The 11869-nt window shown below is 38.0% G+C and overlaps 1 protein-coding gene across 1 annotated transcript; it reads left to right on the forward strand.

The window, feature by feature from the left end:
• Positions 1-1026: 1026 nt before the first annotated feature.
• LOC145894644 (integrin alpha-X-like) lies at positions 1027-8876 on the forward strand. Its single transcript, XM_082983276.1, has 21 exons — positions 1027-1172; positions 1385-1521; positions 1636-1694; positions 1959-2076; positions 2396-2531; positions 2901-3004; positions 3124-3307; positions 3799-3980; positions 4226-4293; positions 4434-4593; positions 4747-4832; positions 5229-5474; positions 6224-6430; positions 6602-6905; positions 7100-7242; positions 7451-7653; positions 7710-7851; positions 7989-8090; positions 8214-8354; positions 8472-8561; positions 8777-8876. Exons 1-19 carry the CDS (start codon positions 1027-1029, stop codon positions 8304-8306), a joined length of 2820 nt encoding a protein of 939 aa, XP_082839402.1. The 3' UTR covers positions 8307-8354; positions 8472-8561; positions 8777-8876.
• The last annotated feature ends 2993 nt before the right edge of the window (positions 8877-11869 follow it).

Raw genomic sequence — 11869 nt, forward strand, 5'->3', positions numbered from 1 at the left:
TCGTCCGCCAAACTTATAGTTGCAGTTTCAACTCGAAACCACAGTGTGCGAGACCAACAGGAAGCACTTTAGAAGAATGCGAGTTGACTGAGAATGGAGGAAGTTGATGAAAAATACCAGAAGTCGTGCGATGACAAAATAAAAAAACTCCCAAACTAAAACATTTAAATTTCTTTGCCTATTGTTGTCTGGTTGCAAGCAGACAAATGCGCGTTGTGACGTCACAATGTGCTCACACTAACAGTCGCGACGATTGGGTCTGAGACAAAACATTCAGACCAACATGACGTCACGACACGCGTATATGTTGATAACCGCGGCACGGAAACGACACATTCCTCTACGAATGTTTTGGTTGAGGGGCCATATTTGCAGTGAAATTGTTTTGCTGATAAATAACAGAATTGCGAGAAGACAAAACGATTCGACAAATACAGATAATTTGTTTGAAAAGAAACAGAAAGAGTTTCGCGGGATAACTATTGCATGAAATGGCGTTTGATAAGTATTTTGTCATGCTCGTACAAATATACTAATGTGTCAGCGTTATAAGTTCTACCACATTTTTCGCAGATCAGGATTGAACAGAATTTCCTTGTGACCAAGGTGAATTATTAACAAACAGTAATAATCATGTCAACGGCAGTTTGAACATTTATTTATTGAGCGTAAACTTTTCTCATTTTCATGAGTATGATCATGGGGTCAGTGACCCCTTGATCGAAGGTATTGCTACTTTCACTTCCTTAATGGTCGCGAAACTGAGTAAGGGTTATTTACTCACATTGCACCTATCAGCTACCATACAAAAGTAAATTTAGTTTTAGTCGGAAAACGTAACAAGTTCAGTGAATTTTTTTTTTACCGTGACTTTCTCTTTCCAAGCTTTGTCCCTGCTAGCATAGCAAAGCGTTTGAAGTGTCATTAGTTTCGTAATACGAGGAAATCATTCAGTGGATTTATTGATAGGCAATAAATACCTTATTATTACTTTTCAACAGTAAGGTTGTAAAGCAATACAGAGATATGCAGGTCTGCGTATTTATATTGTGTTTATGCCTCGCAAAAACCGCCTCAACTCAAAACATTGAAACCAGATCAGTTACTTTGATCAAACCGTCTGGTTCGGCCAAAATCAACTTCGGGACGTCGATGGTCGTGACGTCAACAAGGTAAGATTATGATTGAGCGAATATCCATGAAGTATATTTTAACAATGCAAAAAATTTCTCTTTTTTATCAAAGCTTCGGTTGTAGCCCAGGGCCGTGAATTCAAACCTCACCAGGGTCTTGATAATTATGTATTGTCAGGATATTTATGGTGGTTCAAATCTTTAATTACAAATTTACTTTACTCGGATTTCTCACATCCGATTTTTTTCAGTCCCAGTTCCCAAATTTACATCGGAGCCCCTCGGTACGGGTATTCCCCTAAATCTGTTAGTCCTGGGGCAGTATTCAATTGTTTCCTTGACGCTTCAAAGCCCGGAGAAAAGATTTGCTCGAATAAAATCAACACAGGTTATTTGAAATTTTTTTGCGAAACTAGCAATGAAGTAGTTGCACTATACGTATACGTGTATATGTGTGTATTAAAACCAAGTTCCGGCTTTAAAATTGTTGCAAATATTTCAGGTAAAAAAGGTTCGTTGGGATTGTCAATGACAAACACAATACAAGAGCGCGGTGCGTTGGTAAGTTGCGTAAAACATTATTTTGAACCTTACAATTTACAATAATTTAAGCACCACGCTTTCCGTCAGTGAACTTTAAAGCATTGTTTTTTTTCTAAATTTAATCCGTTGTTTCAATTCCACGTGTTCACTGTAAATTTTTTGAAACCATAAAAATTAAGTCAAGTTAACAGTGATAACATCTTTGTATGGTGATACCCGTCGGTGCATTTAACACTGTCCAATGCTAATTATTAAGCTATAACTCATCCCTGTCATATACAGGTCTGCGCGCCGAGTTACACCTTTCAGTGTCCTCACGGAAATGCCCAAACCTGGATGCTTGGTTCGTGTTATCAGTTGGGAAATACCATAAGGGAAATAACCAACCCTTGCGAAGCAGGTTAGAGTCTTTTGCCTTTCATTGAATTTAAAAGTAACGATATTAAGAACTTGTGTCACCCGACTAAAACCCACATCTGAAGCAATATAAGTTACTACTTGTTAATTAATCCTGGGAATCAGTTGACTTAACGATTTCCTAACATCTGTCGGCTTCTCATTCATCAGACAAATATATTTCCTTCAAAAGACATCGTCGTGTCCTTTCCGTATGGAAGCGAATAGCGGACTCATAATTCTGAGAACAAACAGATTGGCACAGGCTGGCCAATAGTGCTGAAAACACTGGGCCAGTCTGTTTATTCCTATATTCTTTGCAGAAATCTCTTGTCCGACCAAGAAAACGGGAAAAACAGTTGTTGATATCATGTTTGTGATCGACGAATCTGGAAGTGTTGGACTCGATAATTTTCAAATTGCCCTTAAGTGGATAAACAAAGTTCTTGACGGATTCAGGTTGCTTGCTTTCTGTTGGAAATGATAACGTTTGTGTTCTTGATACAGTGTAGTTTCTTCACGAAAACAAACTTTCTCAACCGTCTTCCAAGAACAACCGCTATAAAAATATACAACCAACGCATTTTACGCCAACTATTGCTATGTACCGTAATAGATAAAACCTTTTGCGATCATATTCCAAAATGTACAAAAAGGCATTTATAAATGCCAAAACAAATTTAATCATAATGACGACAACAGTTTATAAGCGTTTAAAAAGTTTGTTTTATTAACTCAGTTTTCATTTTACAAAGAGTGTCTTTCTATATTCCACCACAAAACGTTTCATTTTCATTACTCAGTAAAAAATGGCCTACTTTTCCTCAGCGCTTCCATTGAAGCTGGAGACATGAGAGTTGGAATTGTCAAGTTTAACCAAGGAACTACATTGGCCCTCCCACTGCAGGCACGCAGTTTCTCATACCTAAAACGTACGTCGTAAAATGACTATTTTATTTATTTTACTTTGACAAACAGCTGGAAATTTAAATATTAAAAACACTGCCCTTTCTTCGTGAACACAAAGAAATGCATGGGTTTGTGTTGTCAGGTTCGGTTCTTGGCAGCGTAGTGTACAGTGGCGGAGGAACCAAAACACACTTGGGAATCGATTTGGCGGTGAATGAATTCAAAACAAAAACCAATTCCGCAGAAAATATTCCACGACTGATGGTTGTAATGACCGACGGCAACTCGAATATCCTTCAAGCAAGAGAAGCAAGTTTAAACGCAAGGTAAAACACACATTTATATTTTGCCTCGGTAGGTCAAGATATTAAAATTTACTAAATGTGAAACTATTTCAACAATAATTGTGTATTAAATTCCACAAAGCAATCTGTCAGTTTCACCAACTTGTATATAATTATATCGATACGGTGTGCGATCGACAACCTGCAAGGGGTTTTTGGTTTTTCATTTGATCAATTTTTTATTCTTTAATCACATATTTTATAAATAATACAAAAAATAATATTAATAAAAATAAAAATAAAAATAAAAAAGTGCAATATTCCCCACCTTCTTGCGTTTGGCAACTTGAGTGCAGAATTTTTTTATAGTGGTTTCTTTTATTACTAGACAGAAACTAAGGATGTCAATAGGCGAAATTAATATTTCTGTAAATAATCAAGATCTTATACTGGCGCTGATCGTCTTTTACTCGTTTTGGAGTTCTAGGAATATAATGTACTACTTCAACAAACGTTATTTTTTGTGTTCACAGAAATGAAGGAGTGATTATGGTGGCCGTTGGTATTGGACTTGGGGTGTATCGCCCACAATTGTTGGACATGGCCAATAATAATGAAAAACACGTACTGGAGGTTAGCGACTTCAACAGTTTGGATACGATACTAGGAACTTTGAAAAACGTTATCAAGGAAACTGCTTCGGTACAACTGGAAGGTAAGCTGTAACTTTTTAAATAGTTCCAGTTTTTCTCGACAACGCAAAATTGTTATGATAAGTTAATAGTCGAGTTAATTTGATTTACCAGATAGCAAAACATTTTTGAGATAAGCTATGACTAAATTGAAAACACAATTCACTGGAACTTACGGCGCGAGGGCAAAATAGTTGTTAAAGTGTACAACGTGTTTACGTTAATATCTTTGCTTGGAGAAAACTTAAGTACTGTTTTGGTTACCAAGGTTCTGTGAGCAACGAAACATCGAAATTCACCAGCTGCATTTTCGGCATCTCGACTTCCTCGACACCAGTAAGCAACTCATTTCGAGTTTAGGTTTTCAAAGGTTTACTTTCAACCTAGTTTAGTTTGATAAATCTTTTACACTAAAAGCTACACGATTGTTTGGGTTACACTTTTTACTTTGCAAAGAACTGTTTTAAACTTCTCAGGACGGTTACGTGGCAACGGGGATGGCGGGATCGTACGACAGAGCAGGATCTTTCGCTTTCTACAATTCAATCTCTCGTCCAGCCGATCTTCTCAACCTCACTGGTCTTGAAACAATAATGAGTCCAGAGAACATCACTCACCTCAGGGATTCCTATCTGGGTAAGCAGGGAATCAAATGTTGCATAGAAACTCCAAGCATTTAAATATCGTCATGGCCGAATCGCATGTTTTGGTTCGTATGACCACTACTTGTACGTACAGTTATCTAACTTTATAGCAGTTGAAAGTGAATAACTGCTAAACAATCGACAGGATACTCAACAACAATCGGAAATTTTTCCGGCGGTGCACCGAGATTTGTTGTCAGTGGGTCACCAAGATACCATTCAAAAGGACAGGTGATTTCTGCTTGTTTAATTCTTTATCCAATAACGAGTTGCAATACCACCATTAACTGCAACAGAAAACGTAACGTGAGAAGTCCTTGTTGTTTTGTATCCACCAGTCTATTAACAAGTGAAAAGTTTTCAATCTTTGTCAGTTGACCAATAAACAAGCTTTTTTTACCTTCAAAACTATCGGTCTCACATATAATTATGACGTAAACAGACGTCAGGTATTTGAAAGGAAACAAGAATTGAAAAGTTATTTTAACTGCGATATTTTGTACCAATCAAAAATCGAAACAGTAACCACAAAACAATATCAAAAACCTTTTTTATGTCTTTTCTCATATATTGGACCAACGTTAGTATTGTAAATATACAAGATACGTAACTGATCTTTAATATCAGGTCATCATCCTGGCGTCATCAGATATTCAAAATCCCACACGTGATCACTTCTCCATCCATCCCCATGGAAGAATGTGGCAGATAGGAGCTTACTTCGGTCATTCAGTGTTGGCGTCAGATGTTAACGGTGACGGTTACGACGATCTCCTTGTATCAGCTCCTCTCTACTCTGAGCAAGTTAGCTATGATCAAGGTCGTGTTTTCGTGTATATGAACGACCCAGTCAGTCCGGGTCCATACAAATGGGTAAGTGCTTGTTCACGGCTGTGGTTCATATCAGTGGGGTGCAGAGAGTGTGAATTATCATTTGGTTCAGTTATATAAATACTTCGGTCGTGTGATTCTAGGGCACACATTTATGTAATGATATTAACCGAAACATTGAAACTTACAATCTTTTTTATGCCTTGTAATACTAAATATGCCTGGCAGCATCAGTAATGAATTAAACCCTAGTCTGGAATAAGATAAAAAGGCTGATTGCAAAAATCGGACGATCATTACTTTGCCGCCATTGGGCGCCGTAAGCCAAAAACGGTTGCTGACCACTGCCGTAAGGGGTTGCGCAAAAACGCTGGCAAAAGGATAAAAGTTAAAAGAGATTAGACAAGTTTTTAACAAAGTGTAAAAAAATGTTTCAACTTAACTCATACATTCAGGGCCAGGGCTGTTAAAATTGGTTTTGCGCCAGGCCACGTGTTTGTGGCAAGTTTTATGTTGGCATTGCGCTTGGTTTAGAACTAGATGATGACATATTTTTAGTTGTGTCACAAGGATTTACCCTTAGTACAAAGTTAAATCGAGTCTTTGTCACGAAGTCGCAGTGTAACGAATACACTAATATGAAAAAATAAATTTAAAAACAAAACGAAAATATGTATTGTATCATTATTTGCAAAATTTAGATGAGTTTCGCTCTAGACTTTACCGAACAAGAAAAGTTATGGATTGCAACGTCCATATATAAATAAATTAAAACACAATCTTTTGGTTAGGTAAATTCAAACACGTTGATCTTGCAAGGGAGCAACGCTAACCGAGCGCGCTTTGGATTTTCCATGGAATCCGTCGGTGACGTAGATCTTAATGGTTACGATGACGTCATCGTCGGTGCACCGGGTGAGACCATGGCGTCATCCTCAAGTGGAGCAGTTTACGTTTATTACGGAAGCGCCAATGGGTTGTCTGAAGCTTATAAGCAGGTAATGTTTAGCGGGTAATATCCAGTGGATAATAAAATATCGCCATTCACAATAATAATAATGATTGTACTCGATCAGTTCCCATCTCATGCTTCACAACGACGTCAGTATTCCAAACTTGCGATTTTTCTGTCTACCAATTAACAAAATATCGAAAACATTTCTGTGCAGAGAATAGAGGGAAGCTCCGTTGCGCCATCACTGGTGAACTTTGGTTACTCTCTGGGGAAAGTGGAGTCACGTGGTTCTGACTTTGACCACAACCGATACCCAGACGTGTTGGTTGGAGCTCCATCTAGTGACAGAGTAATCGTGTTGCGAGCCAGGCCGATTGTTGACGTCACAGCGAAAGTCACAGTGCGTCCGGCGACAATCGACGTCATCAAGTGTCTGAATGACGTCAGTACTCCTTGTGTCGTATTTGAGACCTGCATAATGGCAAAGGGGAGAAATGTTACGTCGACAGAGAGTTTCGGTGAGGGATCGGCGAATTTCGGTGATTGCAAAAACTAATAATTCAAAAGTCCACCAAGGTCGTAGTGGGACAATGCTCGATACGTGAAATCACTTTCATTTGTGACGTCAGTTCCACAATTAGTTGACTTGGAATTGTACTTAAGTGTTATTTGGCCAGAATGAACCACTTTTAAGGAAAAACAATTGTTTCAGACATGGTTACGAGTTTTTCGTTGGACAGTCTCAGGGATAGCACGGAATCTCCGAGACTTGTGTTGCTAGGCAACGACACCACTTTCTCTCAAGATTTTGTGACGTCATCGAAACTATGTCGAAGCTACAACGCTCGAATAAATGTGAGTTTACTTTTGGTAATTGATGCATTGGTATTTGCTTAATAACTCCATGCTACTTTATGTTTGGTTTAATTACAAAAAAAATTGTTCAGTAAAAGCCTTAAAAAAGAGGAAAGACACGAATTGAAGATTCCAAAAATACATTTGTGACTTTTCATGATAATGCAAGATTATTTTATATTAAATATCATCAATTTTTCTAAACCAGGCAGCCGAACTATTAAGAAAAACAGATCCCATAAGAGTGACTTTTACGTACGACTTTTCGAGTCAGCACCAAAACCGTCATATGTCACCAGTCATCGACCCACTTAGCGATAAATCTGCGCACGCTGATTGGCTAATCGATAACCGTTGTCAAGGAAACAACTCCACTTGCACAAGCGACCTGACATTGGACGTGGCTTACTCGTGAGTACTCGATTGTTTGTTCAGATTCAACCCGAACTAACGAGTTACTATCGTAGGATTCAACCGAGTAGTAAAGCCTACGTCATCAAAACTGGGGAGGACGTTTTATCTGTGAGCGTTGCCATTAGCAACCGCGGACCAGATCACGCGTTTTCCACCAAACTTGAGGTTGATTCTCCCATGATAAGAGTGAGCCAGGTAAACATTGAAATATCTAATAACTCGGGACCGACAGCAAATAACAACTAGCAAGACAAGGAGGAAGTTCCTATGAATCAACTTTAGTCAAACTTTGCAGAAAATTTTGCTCTAACATTTATTTTAAATCTGTGCAGATTATCTCTGTCTGCGCCCAGCTTTTAACCACAGAAAGCATCAACGGAAAAGCGGTGGTTACCCTTACGTCACCAGGATCAGTTATGACTGTTGGCAGTGAGGTACAGATACGTAGCAAAAGCGTGTATAACAACATAAGCTTATGTCGGTGATTAATTACACCTTTGGCATTTAACTGTTTTAACAAAGATCATGATTACAAGGTGATATCTTGTTGGTTTTAGTGCTTGGTTGAACTACGTTACACTTTTCAATCTCTGACCCGCAAAGCATCAGTGGACAAACTCGTTGTACAAGGACGGGTTTTATCAGGGTAAGTTGAACAACATACAAATTTAAAGGTGGTCTGTCTACTTTTGGCAAAGGTACAAACCACACGTTTACAACTGCTGGTTTTACTTTTAATATTTTTTTTCAAATCCCGGTTAAACTTCCTGTGAATTGTTCAAAGTTTTCGAGACAATAAAATCTTTGTTTTTTAGATATGAAAACTCTGTTGATCCAAACCCTTCCAACAATAACTTCAACTACGAGAGGAAATTAAAATACGACGTTAATCTCGTAGCCAGCAGGTGAGGATTTGGGTTGTCTTGTCGTAATGCAATGACAGCGCTCGATCCCCTACACAATGTCCAAGAACTGAAACAATCGCTACAGTTGGTTGCCTTCAGATTCATTGTTTGCACATCACTAGCGTGCTTTGTCTGAGGCTTCGTGGTGATTTCCCCGTCTCACAACCAAAATGGCCATTATTGCCCGTTTTCACCACACTTATTGTTGTTTGCAGTCAAACTTCAACCGACTCCGTGATTTTTAATCACACAAGATCCCGAAAATTCATCAACTTCATCCACGATCTCGTGTTGCCTCCGGTCGAACATAAGTTTACGGTAAATATTATTGAACATAATTGTCTTGATATTGAATCCGATGTAATACATTTCTTTTGCTTCCTTTCTTGTTACAGATTTACAATCAGGGACAGCAAATGCTTTCGTCCGCCAAACTTACTTTCAAGTGGACTGATACGACTTTGAGCGGATACCAGCTTCTCTATTTATACGACCTTGCTTGCTCCGTAAGAATACAAATTACCACTGGGACGAGGCAATGAGTTTTAATGACATTCGCATATGTATCTGTTTTCAGCCTCCGACGAAATGCATTTGCGAGACAAACGGAACTGTCAATAATTTGGGAATTCCCCTTACAAACAACACGCAATTTAATCACTCTCTGCGATTTCCGCCGGCAGACGAAGAGCCTTTGCCAAAAATGCTGGTAAGTTACCATTTACTAATTAGTATTCCCATTTATATTTGGATTATTGCAATTTGGAAAATTCTCTGCCTGTAGAAGTTTTTGCAGAGTTTAAATATTTTAGCGATTTTTTCTTAAACACGTGATAAACTTACGTAACGATTCTTTCAGACTTGCGACAACGCGAAATGTGGAACAATCCTCTGTCACGTGACCGACCTGGAAGTGTTTACGTCACTGGACGTGAAAGCCAGGTTTGTTGTTTGGACTCCATCCCTCGTCGGGGTAAGTTTCGAATTGAGTCGAACATTTGTAAGATAAATAGCCGTGTGTATTTGCATTGCAGAGTTACGTGGACAGCTCGTTAATATCAATGGTCGTGCTCGATACATCTTTATCTCCAATATCTCCAGCTCAAAACTATTCTTCTCAGGTGCACAAAACTATCAGTGTTCTTACATATATGATATATAACAATATCTGCGTGTTGGAATCGTTGTTTCACATCAAAATAACGCGATACTTTGCGTAATGTTGTCCTTGCCAGTTTTTATTATATTTGCATGTGGATATTCTCGTCTGCATGCATTTGTTTTATTTTTTTGCTGTTAACGTTTAGGTTTCCACCTCGATTAAGAATTACCAAGCCCTACAAGTTAGCCCAGTGTCGGAGGGAATAAACGTTGGGGTGATTATAGGTGGAGTTCTTGGAGCGTTGGCTCTATTGGCCATAATAATTGCAGGACTGTGGAAGGTAGGTTGTGTTATGTATTATAATATAGTTTATTTTGTGTGTTGGTTTCAAAAAAGGCGTTACTTGATGTTTCTGTCTTGTATTTTAGATGGGTTTCTTCAAAAGCAAATACAGAGACATGTTGGAGGAAGCACGCGAGGCTGATTGTGACGACACAGTGCAAGAACTTACCGGATAATTGTCAATCTTTTATAAAATTTTCCACTGTATTAATGCAACATTTTCTACATGAATGTTCTTTTTTACTTGAATGCTGTGAAGTTTGTTTTTAAGTTTGTAGAATCCCTTGTTCCTCGCAATAAAACGCATGTATTTAAGCAATTTCAAGTACTAACGACATTGCTTGACTTTCAAAATGTCGAAGATAATAAACGTATTTGAAAATCATTTAAAATTTCTAAATCAGTCATGTGCTTCATATGCAACAGATCAGTTTTTCCAAAAAGGAAATAAAATTTTAATTCCAGGAACCAGCGAGCACTGACGTTTCCAACATTTAACTTGCAGGAGTTGATGGTTTGAGTAATTTTTTTTCGGTGCATGTGTTGTGCGTTCAATGAATGGATTATTTCCTGTCAGTTGAGGTTCTGTTTAAACCCTTTTCTGTTTCTACGTTCTGCATTGTCACGGCAAAATGCCATTGTCTTCAGTAACTCCGATAAAGTTACCGGGTTATAGGATGAAAGACCGGAAGTTCTGCATAGTGCGTTCCTTCAACTGAGATCATTTTCCATTCTGAGCAAGCAGTCAAGTAGTTGTCGCTTGCATAATAGTCTTTAAATAAAATCCTGACGAATATTTACTGATATTTTTAGGCGAATGCCATCGTCAGGTTGAGGTAATTTAACCAACTGTCGGAATTGAAAACAAGTAAATAACAACAAAACAAAGGGTTATTGACAGAGCAATGTTTGCTGCAGTACAAAGGTGCCCACTTTGGCGTTAGTTTTAATATTGGATTAGCTTGGTAAGCTTCACGAAATTTGTAGAATGTTTTCGCGATTTTTAATATTGGATGAATGTTCTTTTCTACTTGGATGCTGTGAAGTTTGTTATTATGTTTGTAGAATCCCTTGTTCCTCGCAATAAAACGCATGTATTTAAGCAATTTCAAGTCCTAACGACATTGCTTGACTTTCAAAATGTCGAAGATAATAAACGTATTTGAAAATCATTTAAAATTTCTAAATCAGTCATGTGCTTCATATGCAACAGATCAGTTTTTCCAAACAGGAAATAAAATTTTAATTCCAGGAACCAGCGAGCACTGACGTTTTTTAACTTGCAGGAGTTTTGTTGCCAAACCGAAACCACAGCATGCGGGATAAACATTGCAGGAAGTACAACGTAAGACAAAGTGGGCTGAGAAAGAAGGAAGTAGATTAAATACAGTGGAGAGGTAACAAAACCAGACTAAAACCAACAAAGTATTTATGTTACTGATTGTTGTTTGGTTGCAAACAGACAGAAACGAAGGTGTGGCCACACAATGTTTTGCCGCGAAAGTTTGGGTCAATACAAAATGTGTCAGACAAATACTTCATGACGTAATGACATGTGTATTAATTGACAGCTGGACATGGAAAGAGCAGCATGTGTTTAAGTTGGGACACAATTCTTGTAAATGATCTTGGTATCAGGTATTAATGAGGAAATGTTACAGATTTCATTCAACGTATAATGTGACGTAGTAATATGCTTGAATGAGTTTCGATGTAGCCATTATAAAGCAGGTTAACATGCTACTGCTTGATGAATCACAGTTTTAAAAAAATCGTCGCCTCAGAATTGTTTCCAAATTTGATGTTTTTTTATTTAGAAATAAAAACTACGTCATCGAAGGTTCGAGTAATTTGTTTTCGGTTT

The sequence above is a fragment of the Ascidia mentula genome, chromosome 3 (genome assembly GCF_947561715.1).
Source record: "Ascidia mentula chromosome 3, kaAscMent1.1, whole genome shotgun sequence".
NCBI lineage: Eukaryota > Metazoa > Chordata > Ascidiacea > Phlebobranchia > Ascidiidae > Ascidia > Ascidia mentula.

Coding starts and splice junctions, on each gene's coding strand:
- LOC145894644 (XM_082983276.1), top strand. CDS start 1,027: ATGCAGGTCTGCGTATTTATATTGTGTTTATGCCTCGCAAAAACCGCC. Junction 6,906..7,099: donor TACGTCGACAGAGAGTTTCG/GTGAGGGATCGG, acceptor CAATTGTTTCAG/ACATGGTTACGAGTTTTTCG. Junction 8,091..8,213: donor TTATGACTGTTGGCAGTGAG/GTACAGATACGT, acceptor TGTTGGTTTTAG/TGCTTGGTTGAACTACGTTA.